The 18,628-nt window shown below is 37.8% G+C and overlaps 1 protein-coding gene across 1 annotated transcript in view; it reads left to right on the plus strand.

Moving 5' to 3' along the window:
- The first annotated feature begins 5,888 nt into the window (after positions 1-5,888).
- CPO (carboxypeptidase O) overlaps positions 5,889-18,628 on the plus strand; it is a 29,497-nt gene continuing 16,757 nt past the window's right edge. The window contains exons 1-3 of the mRNA XM_056111911.1: positions 5,889-5,993; positions 16,084-16,183; positions 18,027-18,128. Of these exons, the coding sequence (XP_055967886.1) occupies positions 5,926-5,993; positions 16,084-16,183; positions 18,027-18,128 (270 nt within the window). The 5' untranslated portion in view covers positions 5,889-5,925. The remainder of the gene's footprint in view (positions 5,994-16,083; positions 16,184-18,026; positions 18,129-18,628) is intronic.

The following is an 18,628-nucleotide window of genomic DNA, read 5'->3' on the forward strand; positions in this document are numbered from 1 at the left end:
GTTATCAGAATTGACTCCTATTATATAAACAGGGGAATTCACTATTCACTATTTTTGATTAATATAAAGATAAAATTAAGTTATTCAAATTAATAACTTTCAAGTAATTTAATTTTGCAAGATTTTAACTAAAACATGATTGAAATAAAGTTATTTGTATTAATTATTTCCAAGTTAACCTAACCTGATTGAAAGGCAAAGGAGTAAAGCAGTGTGCTAATATATCTAGGAATATTTGATTTCAGATTTTAGATTATCCAAAATTCTACAGCTATTTAGTAAAAACCTGGGTTATTTCAAACACCAACTTGAAGTTATCACATTTTTGTGACTTAGTAAAATATTAGAGAGCTATTATAAATGGACATATATTTTTAGTTCAATGGTTAACAAATGGAAATTTTTAATAAACAGATACCAAGCCTTAGTGTTTAAAAACCAAACGCCTATGCATTTGGAATAAATCTACACAAATTTAATGGGAGAAAAATGATGAGCTAAAGGTACAAATCTCTCAAGTCTCCCGTTCAGTATTCACTGGGGGGAAAAATTGAATAACCAGATTTTTCAAGCTAAATTGTAAATCAGTTTGCCTGTTAAAATAACTATACGTCTGTCTTGCAGCGGAATCTTAAGTCAAACCTATTCATGATTTTGACAAGAATAGTATGTGAGAAAAAAAAGTACTGCTTATAGAAACACATTAAACATCTTAAATAGAAGTCTTCTCTCAAGATTTACCAAAAATCAAACTATTAGAAATCTCAGTTGGTACAAATATAGAGTCAGGCCATTTCGAAATGCTAAAGTTTCTTGGGAAGTATTTTCTCTTAAGGGTGTTTTTAATATGTAATATTAAATGTAATATATACCCTAAAAAGGGCTTGATGAGAAACCTAAAGATAATCTTATGTTTTTGATTGTCTTCAAACTTTGTTGGCATCAAAATTGAAATGCTCTATATAAAGCAGTTTATATTACTCAAACACAAAAGAAATTGTCGGAAATTGCCCAGATTGGCAAATTAATTATATTTCACACAATCAGGAAACTAATCAAAGAGGTCTGGCACCAAATGATTTATAGCTAGTGGTTATCCTCATTATGTAGAGTTCCTCCTATATAAATATATTCATGTGCCTATATATACCTATTCTAATGTTATCCATGTTACAAACTCTCCATAAAGAAAATACCATGGCTGTTACAGCACATAGTTTATCAGCGTTTGCTAAACAGGGCTCACCTTTAAAGTTAAAAACCAATAATGTTCCAGTTTATACTTCAAAAATGCCTTTACAATTCTGTACTCTCTGGTTCATTAAATTGTCTCACGGAATATCCTATAATCAACAAGATCAAGTCAGAGTCAAAAAACTCACCTAACTATAACTTCTTTCAAAACAAAATCAGAGGGAGATTGGATTGACCCAGCCACCCAGGGACCAAAATATAATTATGCCTTAAAAACTACATTATTTGCTTGAAACCCTTGCTTGAAGATACCTGACAAGGGCCCAGCATTTAACATGGGAAAGAGGACATGCTTATGTCTCAACAGGTAAATAACTCATGTGTCTCTCAGCAAGAAGAGTAAACCGTTCCTATGAGTCAACAATAGAACCAGACTCCTGATTCCCTTTGTTTATTGAGATGCTTTACACTCAACTACAGACTCCTGAGAAGGATCAACTACAAAGAGACACATACCCACAAAGAGTGGAAAGCTGCTTCTGATCCGGCCAACATCCTCCAGTGGACCATCAGGAGAACTTTGAAAGTCACCTTTAAGTTCACATCACCCTACAACCTTGCTCTAAACACATACCGGAAGTTGGTCAGTCAATGCTCTATGGAAGAGTGAGAAGCACATCAGAGATGGGAAAATCCCAGTGACTTCATTGCTATCCTCTGTTGTTGGTAGCAGAAGGGATACTAATCCTCTCTCAAGATTCGGGACTGTCTGCTATGTCTCTCTTGAATATTTGGTCTCTGGAAGGGCCCTATTGATCATGCTGTATATTTGTGTAATTTTTTTAAATCTCCAGCAGTGTGGGTTCTAAAGTGGTGGGTGATAGCTGCTATGGGTAATGTCACTAGTGTTACCCAAGATGAGGATATCATTCTATTCTATAACTGGCTTTCAGTGCATCTCCCAGAGACAACTAAGTCAACCCCCTACCTGGGGACAGTTTAAAAATCTTATTCACAAGGAAGAAGGAGAATGAAAAGAATTAGGCCATCTTGCCACCCCTGCTAGTATGTTTCTTAAATCCTTAATTAATACTGGAGGCATGACATGGTCAAAGCAATCATGGACTGCTTGACAGAACATGACAGTGTTTCCTACTGGTGGGAATGCCGACTGGTTCAGCCCTTTTGGAAAACAGTATGGACGATTCTCAAAAAATTAGAAATTGAGCTCCCATTTGACCTAGCAATACCACTCCTGGGAATAAATCCCAGAGAGGCAAAAAAGTATAGCCGAAGTGACATCTGCACTTTTTTGTTCATTGCAGCACTCTTTACAATAACCAGAATCTGGAAAAACTTGAGTGCCCAAGAACAGATGACTGGTTAAAGAAACTTTGGTACATTTACACAATGAAGTACTATGTAGCTGTCAGAAAAGATGAAGTCATGAAATTTACATACAAGTGGTACTACATGAAAAGTATCATATTAAGCAAATTAGTCAGAAAGAGAGGGATAGACATAGAAAGATTGCATTCATCTGGGGAACATAAAGTAACAAAATAGGAGACTAACACCCAAGAGTGGCCGAGATTAGTTCCAGGAATTTTGCTCCATGGTTTGGAGGTCAGCCACACATGCTAGGGGAAAAGGGAGCTCAGATAGAGAAGGGAGCACCAAATAAAGAGTGTTGGGAGGATCCTTCCAGGATGGGAGAAGCATGCTGAAAGTAGACTATAGACCAAACCTGATTGCCACTCAATGCCTCTTTTGCAAACCACAACACCTAAAAGGAAAGAGAGAACAAAAGGGAATGCCCTGCCACAGAGGCAGGGTGGGATGGGGAGGAGATGGGGGTGGGAGGGATACTGGGATCCCTGGTGGTGAAAAATGGGCACTGGTGGAGGGATGGGTACTTGATCATTGTATAACTGAAACCCAAGCACAAAAATTTGTAAGTCTACAAATGCACCTCATGGTGTTTCACTAATAAAAATTTAAAAAATAAAATAAAAGAACATTACAGTGTTTCCAGGCAACTTGGACCACATGAAAGCATGACTCTCATTGTCTGTGTACTTGCAATGTTACCCACCACCACATTCTTCCTGAGTCTCCTTTGGAAATCAACGCTAATATTGGCTTACACATTAACCTTCAGAATTGTTTTTAGTTTCACTGTTATGTTCCCGCACATAGCCCCTACCCCTTGGCACATAAACACCTTTGTCCTAGCACACTAAATGTTCATCCGACCAAGGAGTGGTAGCTCATTCAGAAAAGAGTGGTGCTTCCCAGCCTCACAATTTACCAAAATTAGTGGGTACTGTGTCTGATTTATCCACAGAAATTTCTGATTATCAGGGAAATGAGAATCAAAATGATAATGAGATACCACATCTTACCAGTAAGACTGTCTTATATCAAAAACAGTTTGGAAACAACCTGTGTCAGCAGGGTTGAAGGAACTCCCACTCACTGTGGTTGGAAATTTCATCTTGCTCGGCAAGCTACCGAGAGTATTCGATATGCCAGACACAGTAACAACAAAGTCTCCAATGGAGACGTTACTGGGCCCACTCGAGCAAATCGACGATCAACGGGAGGGCCTTTACCTTACCATCCTCTATGGAAAACAGAATGGGAGCATCTCAAAAAAACTGAATATCAAACTCCCAGATATCACAAGATGATATGTGCATCATTTTGCACATGATGATAGATGCACAAGAGACTACAACTCAGCTGAAAGAAATGATGCAATCTGACTCTCAGCTATAAGTTGGATGTCATCAGGAGGGTAGCACTACAGCACTGTCCTCCTGGTGTTCATCGATTCGCTCGAGCAGGCACCGGTAATATCTCCATTGTGAGACTTGTTGTTACTGTTTTTTGGCATATTGAATACATCACAGGAAGCTTGCCAGATTTTGCCATGTGGGTGAGTAGCTTGCCGGGCTCTCCGAGAGGAGCAGAGGAATTAAACCTGGGTCAGCCGCATGCCCCTGTGCCTGGCTGTCCTCGCCGGGGCCCCTTGGAGGGGAGCAGGTTGAGTTTCCCTCCCTGCCCCGATCAGGGTTCCGGCAGCCGAAGACCTCCAGAACCAGCCACCACCATGCTGAGACTACTCTCCACATGCATGAAGGTATCGGCAGAGGAACAAAGGCATGCGGGTCCCGGGGCTGAGATCTCCAAGCCTGCTCGGATCAGGGTTGAGCATCCTCCACCCAGATCACATCAACGGCCAAGACCTAGAGACTATAAAACCCAGCTCCCAGCGACACCTTATTGTCTCATTCTTACTTTGGACAAAATGGCAGGTTACCAAATGTAACCTGCCCAGATGGCAGAGTCTGGCAAACTCCCCGTGATGTACCCAATATGCCAAATATCAGTAACAATGATGGGTCTCATTCTCCTAACCCTGGAAGAGCTTTTAATATGGCACTTTTTAAAAAATTTCAGGGCTAGGACAAAGGAGACGTTACTGGGGCCTGCTCGAGGCAATCAACAAACAACAGGATGGTTGTGATTGCATGCAAGGCAAACGCCCTACCCGCTGTGCTATTGTTCCAGCCCACTGGGAGGGTATGTTAAGAAATAAGTCAGAGGGAGAAGATTAAATACTAGATAATTGCAATGTTGTGGACAGAGGGACAGAGACAAGTAAAGTGAAGAAACCAGAAAAGTTTATCGGTGTGTGTCTCTGGGTGAGATCTACTGGCCTCTAGTGAGGTTGGGGTAGAGCCATGCCCTGAGAGAGGCTCAGGGGAGGTGTTTTAGGTGTCTGGGTTGGGAAGGGACAACAAAATACCAGTGCACATGATCTGGCATCCTGGGGGGTGAATATAAGAAAGCATGGAATGCAGCCTGGTGGCTACCAGGCACAAGATGAGCTCATAAGTCCTGTTTGCAGTGAGGGAAAAAAGATTATCTTTGACCCTGGGAAAGTGTTGCTATCTTCTCAGCTGGCAGTCATTTGGTCCTGAGCAAACTTGACAATGATCTTACTCATATGTGGTGTATAAGGAAAGTACAGGACAGTATACCTTCTTCAAAAAACCCTGGAACTTTGACTACATAAGATTACCAATAATGTGGGGAGGTGTGGATGGGGGGAGGAAGAATTTTCAGCTTAGAAGCACTTTAGTGGTGGTGGAGGTGCAGAAACTTTGTACACCAAGTTAATAAATATTAACTTTATTATAATGTGTAACCTCACTGCAAAAAAAAGTAAAAAATGGTGATGCTGTTCATCAGAGCAATAACAGGCAAACATAATCTTATATTGCAAAGGGAATGTAGGTTTTTGAATAACATTCTTGAATAACATTCATTCCGCCAAGAGCACAGCAGAAGCCTACATTATATGTAGAAAATCGATGGAATAGTCAGCTCGTGAGTACAGGCAATGATTTCAGAAAGTGAGAGTTTTGCATAGGACAGAAACTTTGTCCTGCTTCTGGAGGGACCAATTACTTATATAAATTTTGTTTAAAAGAAAGAATGAAAAAATTGTATGGTAATGTTTTCCCTCATCTAAAAATATATTGGAGGACATGATGGAGTTAATAAAGGGCCTGCTCACATATGTTTCTGATGAGACTTTCACTGACTGATTTATCTTATCTTTATTGTGGGAACCAACGCCTTGATGCATTCTCAGAAACATTTGTTTGACTGTGCTTCAGGAAGGGTCCATGATTTTCTAGCTCTCCTTACAGAAGAATAATGAAACATCTATTGGGGATCTTACATCTCTTCTGGGTGCTGGTGCCCAGTGGGCAAGGATATGATGGGTGAGTATGAAGAGGAAAGAGGAACTAACTATCATGATTTAGATGAAATGAAAAGTGTTTTTTGATACCAATGCAGGAGGCGGGAAATACAGACTACAGAAGTTTTATCACTAAAACTTACTTTACTAATCTTTGAATAGATAGCAAAATGTATGATAAATATCTAACATGTATGATAAATGCCATTTGATTTGTCATGTTTTTGATTGTCATGATTTGTCATGAAGGAAGAAAATTATAAAGAAAACTCTGTAATCCTCATTATTTCAACTACCAAGAAAAAGGTTTAACAAATTTTAAATTTCTAATAATTTTACTAAGAGATAAGTGTTATATATATTGTTTTGGGGGGTTCCATTGCTAATTATATTCCATGTATCACTGTTACCATATAGGACATTTAGTAGGTTTCTAATTTGTCATTTTAACAAATGTACTATGAGCATCTAGCTTCATACTTTTTTGGCAAATCGTAGCTATTTCCCTAATAAAAGCTATAGAAGTGGAGTTACTGGGTGAGAAGCCTAGAAAAGGAATCTTACCACACATAACCATATTGCCCTCTAAAAATGTTGCAACTGTTTATATTTCCAAGAGTAGTACATGAAAACACGTTTAAAATGTATGCCAATTTGACAAATGAGAAGCATCCATAGTTTACTTACTTTCCATTTTGTTGATTTCTAATAATGTTAAGTATTTTTGTCTTAGTTATTACTCATTTTATTTGTTTATAAATTACCTATTTGTGTCGTTTACCCAGTTTCCCTTCCTTATTCAGAATGACTCATAACTGCTCTATAAATACATTAGACTTTTTACATACATAATATGCAGGTGATGTACTTTTCATGTAAAGTATATTTTCCCTATTTAATACACAGCTCATTTTTTTTTACCTATTTGTATATTGCATCAATGTGTGGTCATAGCGTTTCCTCTTCATGCTTAAAAGAAACCAGAAATGAAGCTGCTTTCATGGAACAGAGATATAGATGCTGGTGTTTTCCCTTAAGTGTGTGACTTCAACTTTTCTAGCTCTCCCTTACTTTCTCCTTTAGCTTCACAACTAATTTTATCTGATATCAGACAAGCGTTTGAATCTAGTACTCATATTTTCTATCACTTTACTACTTGCATTTTTAGATGCAGACTTATATTCCCTTTTGAGAGTCTTTATTCAAAACTTACAGACAAAACTTCTTACATATTTCACAAGGTTTTGCGGTGGGAAAAAAATTTCAACTTGGTTAAAAATAAAATTTACACACCCTTTGACCTAGTATACCAGCTTTTAGAAATTACATGATTAAATAAACAGAACAGAAAGTTTTATGTACTGAAATACAAGGTTATTTTGAATATAAGAATGGTCTTAAATATTACAGTCTTGTGGACAATCTAAATTACCCATGTTGGGTTATATACAATATATAACAATATCTACAATATATAGCAATGGAATATTATTTATCTGTTAGAATCATTATTATGAAATTTTATAAGTAAAGGGAAAAGTATTTTCCTAAGACAAAGGTACAAAATGCAAAATGTAATAAAATATTTAGAAATATGTGCATTAAATGATGGAAGTGATTAGCTTTAAGCAATGGAACTCAATTAAATCAGTCTTCATTGGATAGTTCCTTATGACTATGCTTGAAGGGAAAATGATAAAACCTTCTATTTGATCCTTATTGGCCTTTTCATTTTCAATAATGTTTACTGCTATAAATAAATTACATAAAAATATAAATAATCTAAAATAATTTCCACTTGTATGTGGCTCTAATCAGCTGAAAACATTTTGCTACTTTGCTACATGTGAGATAATGATAGTCTATAAAATATTTAAGTTAGCAGTTAAAAGTTTTTTCATTTTTTTCTCGAACATTTGGGGATATTGTCTATTTAGTAAAAGTGTAAATGCATTGAATCATTTGCATTAAGGCAATATGAGTTAAATTTCTTGAAAATGTTCACTGTCAATGTAATTTAAAAAGCTAAACAGAAATGAACACAAAAATTTATCCAAAAGTCATTTGCTCCAGAATTATTAACAATAACACAAAACAAAAAGGGAAACTATTTAATATCTAACACGCATAAAATATTTAAATGAATTATATTATATGTTGTATATTTTCTGTGAAATATGATGCAGTCACTAAAAGTCATTTATAGGGTATCAGGACTCCCAATTCCCCACCGTACTTTTTCAAAGAATAATTAACACTCAAACCATTTTTATTCATTTGGTAAAATGTTGCTGGTAAAACATAGAATACAAAATATTCTACACATATAGAAACTTCACTGTATTTAAAGAAAAATATGAAGGGCTCAAGGAATAGTACAGCGAATAGGAATTTTGCTTTGAACCCAGGCCAAACTGGGTTTGATCCCCGGTACCCCATATGGTCACTGAGCCTGCTAAAAGTGATTCCAGAGCACAGAGCCAGGAGTAAGCTGGGTGTAGCTTCCCCCAAAACAAAAATAAGTAAGTAAGTAAATAAATAAATAAAAGGAAAAATATGCACAGGTACAAGACTAAAAAAGGGTATGTCAAAATATCAAGAGTGATTAATTCATGTTGGTAGTGTTACCGAGGGTTAATTTTTCTTTCTCTTTTCTATTTTTCTCTTCCTTTTGTCCCTCTATAATTTCTAAATTTTCCATGAGAAGAAACATTAAATTTATAAGCAGGAAAAGTTTGAAATGCATTACTAATCATGAAATATTCATGTAACTGTTTCTTTACTATTTAAAATACAAACTTTGCCTCAGTGTTCATTAGGATATTTTTTCTTCTTTACACATTCCAGTCAAATCTTCATCAGACAACTTTGATCTGCAATATTTATAATAATGTACCCCCACAGGATCATTTTCTCTGCTAAATATCTTATAAATTCCTATTCAAAAAGAACACACAAAATATAATCATCTTTTCATTTGATTGGAGAAGTGACTGGTGATAATTTGGGGGATTAGCCAGTTTATACATTCCCTCTCTACATGTATTATTCATCACTCAAGAAATTGCCTAGAAAAGATTCTTCTTTTCTAAGTGTATTGCTTGAACTAAGTATTTACTGAAACTAAGTACTTGGATTTCTGAGATTTAACTACTATGTTAAATTTCATGTAAAAATTATAAGTACACTTAATACCAGTGGTTTTTCAGACAAGTTCCTCATAGATCACCTTTTTCACCTTTCCATATGTATATATACAAAGACCCAACCTTTCAATACTGGGTTTGAGACTACATGCTTACACATTTCATAGGCATTAGCTGGGAAAAGTTAACCTTGTTGCTTGTAGTGCCCTGTTATCTCTTAACGTATTTTCTCTATATTGTGATATTGTTGGGCTGGAGCAATAGCACAGTGGACAGGGCATTTGCTTTGCATGCGGACGAACTGGTTCGATTCCTCTATCCTCTTGGAGAGCCCGGCAAGCTACTGAGAGTATCCTGTCTGCACGGCAGAGCCTGGCAAGCTACCCATGGCGTATTCAATATGTAGAAACAAAAAAACAAAAAAAAAACCAGTAACAACAAGTCTCACAGTTGAGATGTTACTGATGCCCATTCAAGCAAATCAATGAACAACAGAACGAGAGTGCTACCATGCTACAGTGCTACAGTGTGATATTGTCATGGAATATCAACCTAATGAAACCAGAATTCACAGGGTGCCAGTCTGCTTTCTTTTTTAGTAATATTACTTTCTTACTCTGTCCCATTTGATATACCAAACACAATAACAACAAGTCTCACAATGGAGACGTTACTGGTGCCCGCTTGAGCAAATCAATGAACAACGGGAGGACAGTGTTACAGTACTACAGTGCTACTCTGTCTCAATGAGGAAAGACCCACATATTAACTGAACTGCAGGAGAAATAAGGTCACTCTGAAAAGCCACAGTTCCTGTTCTCTATATTATTGAGAAGGAATCTCTAATCAGCTTATATATACAACAGGTCCTTGAATAATTTCATTTCATTATAATAATGTTGAGGAGAATAAACCACTTTCAAATAATGGTAGTGGGGAAATTGCTTTTGCCATATGTTGCTTCATTTAGTTATACTTTCTAAGAAACTGTTCATCACATTATGAGGGGACTTAACTATATATGTATACATAAATGCATCTTTATATATACATATATATGTGTGTATGTAAATTAAATCCTTACAGCTTCTTAGAAGAGTGTTGGTATGTATAATTGCTAGCAAAATATTGTTTGTTACTATTGGCTATGTTTGGATTTGGAATTCTTCTCATTGGTGCTCAATACACCTAGTATATCATGTAATCAATAGGTAGGCACTAATTTATCACACTGCTTGTCCTATTTTTTAATGGCTAAGTTGTTTTACTTTTCATATATTTGTCTTGTTCCCTTAAGTACATTTTTAGCTCTGGAAGAAAGACATGTGCTTTTCTCTTATTGTCTGTTACTGCTTTTGCAGAGAATTAACACATTGTGTTGTTGAATGGATTAAATGAGATAGCAAAATAAATGCTTTGATCATTGATTAACATAGTGTTTGATAGGATTACCTAGTTTGCTATAAAGTTCATGTATTTGTTAACAATTTGATAAAGACATAACTTGTACTCCTAAATGTATGTGTACATTAAACTTATATAAAATTTAAACACATCATGGGACATATTTTCTTTATATATTTTTTATGAAATATTTTATAAATCAATAAGCCTCAAGATATTGCTTGTATCTTTATGCATTCTTATATTGAAATTCCTTACTCAGAAGCACTCTTGCTTATTAAAAAATACCAAATGAATTATAATTAGAAATGAATCCCTGAATAACAAACGGAAATGTATTACTCCTCAGCTATTACAATTTTAATAACATTTGTTTCTTTTAGTCCCCTTCTAAAAGTCATTCTCATTGTTTTAACTTATTTATATAATCTTATTGCAAGACTTTTCTCTTTGAAAGCTAAATAAAGTAAAAATGATTGAATAATGTAATAAAATACAATTTTGAGCCTAAAGTACTTTTATGTTCAAATTATTACTATTGATATTGGTAAAAATTTAAATAACAAATGTATTTCCAAGTTTAATGTTATAGAATTGGAACTAGAAGGATAGTAAATTGGGTAGGTCATTTGTCTTGCACACAGCTAACCCGGGTTTGATACCCAGCACCCCATATTGTCTCACAAGCATTGCCAGGATGATCCCTGACTACAGAGCCCCGACCACTTCCAAGTGTGTCCCCAAAAGAAAAATAGACAGATACAAATGTTGGCCAAAATATATGAAGAACTCTTAAAACACCATAAGGAGTTGGGAGTGGGATGGGGAAGCTGATAGGAAAAATCAGCAAAAGACCTTACAAAAGGAAATATACTGATGGAAAATAGGTTTAAGAAAAAATTTTCAACATCACACATTATTAGAAATCCAACTGGAAAATGAAATAATGAGATACATACTTATTGGAAAGACAAAAATCCAGAACACTGACAACACCAAATTTTGGTGAGGCTGTGGAACAATAGGAGCTTTCAAATATTGCTGAAGGGAATGCAAAACGGTAGAGCAGGCTCAGAAGAGCATTTGATAACTTCTCACAAAGCTAAACACAAGGTAAAAGGTAAAGGCCCTCCCGTTGATCGTCGATTTGCTCGAGCGGGCCCAGAAACGTCTCCATTGGAGACTTTGTTGTTACTGTGTTTGGCATATCGAATATATATGATATATATATGTTTGGCATATCGAATACGTCACGGGGAGCTTGCCAGGCTCTGCCGTGCGGGCGAGATACTCTCGGTAGCTTGCCGGGCTCTCCGAGAGGGGCAGAGGAATCGAACTCGGGTCGGCCATGTTGGCTGCGTGCAAGGCAAACGCCCTACCGCTGTGCTATCGCTAAACATAGTCTTTTTTTTTTTTTTTTTTTTTTTTGCTTTTTGAGTCACACCTGGAGATGCTCAGGGGTTACTCCTGGTTAATGCACTCAGGAACTACTCCTGGCCATGTTCAGGGGACCATATGGGATGCTGGGAATCGAACCCGGTCAGCCGTGTGCAAGGCAAACGCCCTACCCGCTGTGCTATCACTCCAGTCCCGACAAAGCTAAACATACTCTTGCTATAGGATCCAGCAATCATACTCCTTGGTATTTATTCAAATGAATTAAAATTTAAGTCCACGTATATAAAGATACACAGCAAGATAGCAACAAAAAAGAGAGCACAATGGGAGAACTGATCCACAACTGAGTTGGAGATGCAGCAGTTGGGAGGGAGGGATGTTGGGATCCTTAAGAGAAAGAGGGAGAACACAGGTGATGGGTGTGGTATTAGAATCATGCTCATGAGAAATGACTATTACTAGTATTGTAAACCACAGAATATAAACAAATTTATTTTAAAAAGCTTTAAGCCCACATAAAACCCTGTATGAAAATATTTATAGAAACTTATGTCATAATTGTGAAAACTTAGAAACAATCAAAATATCTGTAGCGGGTAAATATGGCACTCGCTGACAATGGTAAACAATACTAAAAAGAAATAAGCTATTGAGCAATGACATGAAAGAACTTCAAATATAAATCACTAATTGAAAGAAGTTAATCTGAAAAGGCTATATATTATAGGGTTAGCAAATATATAGTATTCCAGATAAGGTAGAAATATGAAAATAATAAAAATAGAGGTTTTTAAAAGTTCTGGGGGAGGAAGGGGTGTTTCAGCAGATTACAGAATATTTAGAGGGCAATGAAACTATAAGATACACAAAGATGAATACATGCCCCTGCACACTTAAACCAATCGATAGTCTGTAGCACTCTGCTGTATAAACTTTGGGAAATAATGGCGTATCAATGTAGGCTTACTGAGTGGAACAAATGCATCACAAGGGTGTGAGTATGCAACAGTGGAAGAAGCTGGGGATAAATGGTAATTAAAATTTTATTTCAATTTTGCTGTGACACTACAAAGACTCTAAAAATAAGGTTGATTTTAAACCACTGCAAAAAGATGAATTCTTAGCATCATTAGTGGTGCAGTGGTTAATATTACATGCTTTTCAGTTAGTCTGTCAGGCTTTGAATTCCATTAATACTTTCTCTGTGACTTAATTTCTTTATCTCTGATATAAAAACAAAAGATCATCTATCAACAAAGACCAGGAGGACTGGTCCATGGTTGAAAGCTTGCCACAAATAGTGGGCATGGGGGTGGGGGAAGGGAGCTGGAGTGGACAGTTAGGAGAGAGAAAGGACCACTATGATAATGATAGCTGAAAAATGGTCACTCTGAGCAAGAATTGAGTGCTGAAAGTGAAAGTAGGTAAAGGGATATACCTTTCAGTACCTGAAAATTATAATGCCCAAAAGGAGAGAGAGAGAGAGAGAGAGAGAGAGAGAGAGAGACAGAGAGACAGAGACAGAGACAGAGACAGAGACACAGCAACACAGAGACACAGAGAGAGAGACACACACAGAGAGAGAAGTGCCTGCCATAGAGGAGGCAGGCTGGGGGAGGGGAGCAGTGGCGGGAGGGAAACTGAGAAAATGTATGTGGCAGAAAATGTATACTGGTGAAGGTACAGGTGCTGGACCATTGTATGATTGAACCCCAATCATGAACAACTTTGTAACTGTGTATCCCATGGTGATTCAATTTTTTCTAATGTTTCAATTTTTTTAAAAATGATCATTTAGTGAGTCAGAAAGAGAGGGATAGACATAGAAAGATTGCATTCATCTGGGGGATATAAAGTAACAAAATATGAGATTAATACTCAAGAATAGCTGAGATCAGCACCAGGAGGATTACTCCATAGCTTAGTGGCCAGTCGGGTATTCTAGAGGAAAGGGCAGCTCAGATAGAGAAGGGAACACCAAATAAAGGGTGTTTGGAGGATCCTCCCAGGAGGGGAGATGCATGTCGAAAGTAGACTATGGACTGAACATGTTTGCCACTCAATGTCTCTTTTGCAGATCACAACACCCAAAAGGAGAGAGAGAACACAGGGGATTGCCCTGCCACAGAGGCAGGGGGGATGGGGGGATGGGGGGATGGGGGTGGGGGGGATATTATCCATGGTGGTGGAAAATGGGCACTGGTGGAGCGATGGGTATCTGATCATTGTATAATCGAAACCCAAGCACAAAAAATTGTAAATCTACAACTGTACCTCATGGTGTTTCACTAATAAAAAAAATGATCATTTAGGGGTTAGAACAATAGCACAGTGGGTAGGGCATTTGCCTTGCACACAGCCGACCCGGATTCTATTCCCAGCACCCCATATGGTCCCCCAAGCACTGCCAGGAGTAATCCTTCCTTCCTTCCTTCCTTCCTTCCTTCCTTCCTTCCTTCCTTCCTTCCTTCCTTCCTTCCTTTCTTTCTTACAGCATTTGTGGTTTTAATTTTTTTTTGGTTATGGAATGCATCAGAGCAATAGCACAGCGGGTAGGGCATTTGCCTTTCACGCGGATGACCCGGGTTCAATTCCTCTGCCCCTCCTGGAGAGCCTGGGAAGCTACTGAGAGTATCCTGCCTGCACGGCAGACTCTGGCAAGCTCCCCGTGGAGTATCCGATATGCCAAAAGAAAGCAAGCTTGAAAAAGATCAACTAGCCGCTAAAATTTCTCCTACATTGGTTCCGACTGAGCCCTCTGGGGCAATCTCGGGAGCAGCAAGCTAGCTCCTGCCTGATCAAAACCCAGGAAGCCATTCCCATACCCCAGAGTCGCTGCCAGGCCTCCAGTTGGACTCCCCGTGGAGTATCCGATATGCCAAAAACATTAACAACAAGTCTCACAATGGAGATGTTACTGGTGCCCGCTCAAGCAAATCGACCAACAGCAGGAGGATAGTGCTACAGGACAGATAGTGGAATGCATCACCATCTTAAAAATGTCTTCTCTTTTAATCTTTTGGTTGTTAAGAGTATTCAGTATTATACACAACTTCGAAATAGCATCTTAGTGGGTAAATCTATCATTGTTTTTTAAATATTTTTTAATGAGAAACAGTTGTAGACTTAACAAACTTTCATGATTATGTTTCAGTCATACAATGATCAAGTACCCATCCCTCCACCAGTGCCCATTCTACACCACCAGTGATCCCAGTATCCCTCCCGTCATCCTCCCACCCACCCCCACCCCCGACTCTGTGGCAGGCACATTCCCTTTTATTCTCTCTCTCCTTTTGGGTGATATGGTTTGCAGTATAGCTAGTAAGTGGCCATCATGTCTGGTCTATAGTCTACTTTCAGCATGCATCTCCCATCCTGAGCAAGCCCCCCTAGCACCACTCACTTGGTGGTCCCTTCTCTATCCCAGATACCTATTTATGAATCTTTGGAACAGGACTGGTAGATGAGCTTACACATGGAGGTGAAGGTGACTTGTGGGAATGATTTCTGGGGTTCCAGCGGTATGTGGAGGTGAGGGAAGTCTGTCCATCCTGACTCCAAGAAGGCTCAAGTGTATAGCCACCTAAGTTTTCAGCCTGTGTATCTGGAGTTTTCAGCAGATTCTCTTCGAGGCTCAGTCCTGAGCAGGTAGAGTCCTGCCAGAGTTCAGCAATTCTTGCTATTTCTTATACACATTTAAAATTCTCTTACTCTTTTATCTGAATCATCCTTACAATGTCTTGTAATACTTCCTACAATATTGGAATGGTTACGCTAAAGAGATAGTACAGGGGTTTAGGCACAGTCCTCGCCTACTGCAAGCAGCTGATTGGTTCAATCCCTGGCTCCATTGCTGGTCCCCCAGCACTGCCAGGAGCAACCCTAAGCACAGAACCTGGAGTAGTCTCAACACCTTCTGGTGTAGCCAAACCATCTCCTCAACCCCACCAAAGATAGGAATGGCTATATTAGTTTTCAATTAAAACAAAAACCAAAACTACAGTTCAGAGGGAGTCTTTGTTGACTCAAAATTATCTCAAAGCCAAGATTCCCACAGCTTTTGTTTTTGTTTTCCAAGTCCTAAACCTTTTACTTACTATCAGCAACAATGACTATATACTTATTATCTCACTGAATTTTAATCTCTCTTTTTTTTTGTAGGTCTCTAGCACAAAACCAAAAAGAAGTTGGGGATATGACAATGAGTTCATGGAGGAGCCTAAAGACCTATTCATATAAAAGTTACCACTCAATGGGTGAGGTAAGCAAAAACTCAGAAAGGGAGAGTGTTTGGGTGGTGACAACATAAGGGTGGTGACTGATGGTTATTTGTTAATGTCCAAGATCTAGAGAGGCTAAAAGCCATTAGGCTAAAAACTACTGTGCACTCAGTTTGCAGAATTACAAAACACTGATCACCATCATATTCTGGTGACATGAAAAAAATGGTAAATAAACCACAAAAAGTAGGAGGCAAGGAATATCCCAACCAATTTTGGTCTTATGAATATGACCCAAAAAGAAGTCTTACTTTCCTTGTTCATCAGACCCTTAGATGGTTTAATCAGGAAAGGACTAGCACATATACATGTCTGGGGATGTGGAGTAAGGGAATGTTTTAATTGAATCATATGTAACTAAAAGTGCAAGAGATTTTTGGTCTGTTTTTGTTTAATTTTGGAGGGCCTCACTTAGTGGTGCTCAGGGCTAATTTCTTACTCTGTGCTCAGGGATCATGCCTGGCAGAGTTTGGTAGACCATATGAGGTGTCCTGAATGAATTGGTATCAGCACCAACCAAGATCACTCCAGCTCCTAAAAGTATGGTTTTTAGGAATATAAACCACATACAACAGTTCTTAATAGAGGAAACCCTTCAAAGAAATTGTGTACTTCTACTACAATATGTGATTTTCAGAAACCAGATTGAAAGAAAGAAAGAAAGAAAGAAAGAAAGAAAGAAAGAAAGAAAGAAAGTGACCCTATATGCATATCTCTAAGAGTGTGAAATTTTACAAACTACTTTAAAGTACAACTTTCTAAAAATAAAATCCCTGGTATAAATAAGTCTCCTATGTAATTTGCTTATATAAATGCAGAGCTGCCTTCTAGGTAAACTTCACCATTCTTTCTCTCACTAACTGGGGGAAAATTAGTATTTTTGACAAATTTTTCAAAGAGTAAAAGAAAGAATTTGTGCAAGAAAACACAAAAAATAAATAATTGTGTATGAAAGATATCCTATCACATCTTGATGACTATCTCAATGTTATATTATGATATTATGACTTGAGATTTCACATTGCGAATACCCTATTTCATTCACTTTTATGGAACTTCATGTTATTGATGTACTGGTGAATGTATCGGACCTTTCCTTTCTGAACATGATATAAGATATGATTAAATCATCCATAAAGGCCTGCTCAGTTTAATCAAAATTACTAACTTGGTTTTGATTTAGAAACGTTCATTGACATGTTCTGTGAATGACATATTCAGCACTTCTTTAATCCTATGACCATGGACTTTAGTAAAGAATAGAACAATTTCTTCCTTGGGGCTGGAGTGATAGCACAGCGGGTAGGGTGTTTGCCTTGCATGCAGCTGACCCGGGTTTGATTCCAAACATCCTCTAGGGTCCCCCAAGCACCACCAGGAGAATTCCTGAGTGCAGATCCAGGAGTAACCCCTAAGCATCGCTGGGTGTGACCTTAACAGAAAAAAAAAAGAATAGTTTCTTCCATCCTAAAGACTGAAGAAATCCCTGCAAAATATGCCAACGCTAAAAATTCTTGCTTGATTGGATACCATCAGGAAGCAAACTCTGGTGACTATTTTACAGGACATGCTATTGTAAAATGGTTAATTTTCAACAACTTTGTAAAGTACATCATAGACTTAGGAAGAAAATAAATCTTCAAAGAAAATGGGAGGTGGTTGATAATAATATATCAGTTTAGTCTTCTAGGCTGGTTAGTAACAGGGGCTGCATCACAGAGCAGAGTCCAGAGTCCAGTATCTTAGTGAAAGAAACAGTAATCTTAATTAGAGATAAGCAAAGGATCGTTTTATTGATACTACAGTTCACTCTGGCTGTTTCAGATCTACCAATGGATACATCAGATAAGTGAGGAATACAAGGAAGTGGCAACTAATCATTTCCTAGGAATGACCTATGAGAACCGGCCTATGTATTATTTGAAGGTAGGTAAGAAGGTTAAGTATTACCTCACTGGGGAAGGGATGGGTGGGGACTTGAAAGGGTGCTCCCACCCAATCCAAAGATCCTTCTCAACTATTTGGGGGCTCTTGTCAGAAATGTAGACAAGGTTAAAAGGGGGTAGTAAAGAAAGGCTTTGCCTGAGTATAGGGTTTTAAAAAGCAAATGGCTTCACATGCTCATTATGTAGATGTAGAGGATTTGGAATGGTTGGGTGGGAAAACTTAAAGAAAAAAAGAGGTGGAAAGAGTTTGTCCATGCTGTGCTTCCCTTGGTCCAACTAAGAATTAGGACTTCAGAATTGAAAGTCTCACTGGTGGCATTCTACTCAGATTATATTCTTCGAAGACTTGGGGATCGCCAATGCTTCCACAAAGATGGAAGAAGAGAGTCAGCATAAGGAGGAAATCCTACTAATGTCTATATGAACCAGTTCATTTTTGATATACAGTTGAATTTTAATTGTTCAATTTAATTTTAATAA

The sequence above is a fragment of the Sorex fumeus genome, unplaced genomic scaffold (genome assembly GCF_029834395.1).
Source record: "Sorex fumeus unplaced genomic scaffold, SorFum_2.1 ptg000014l, whole genome shotgun sequence".
Taxonomy (NCBI): Eukaryota; Metazoa; Chordata; class Mammalia; order Eulipotyphla; family Soricidae; genus Sorex; species Sorex fumeus.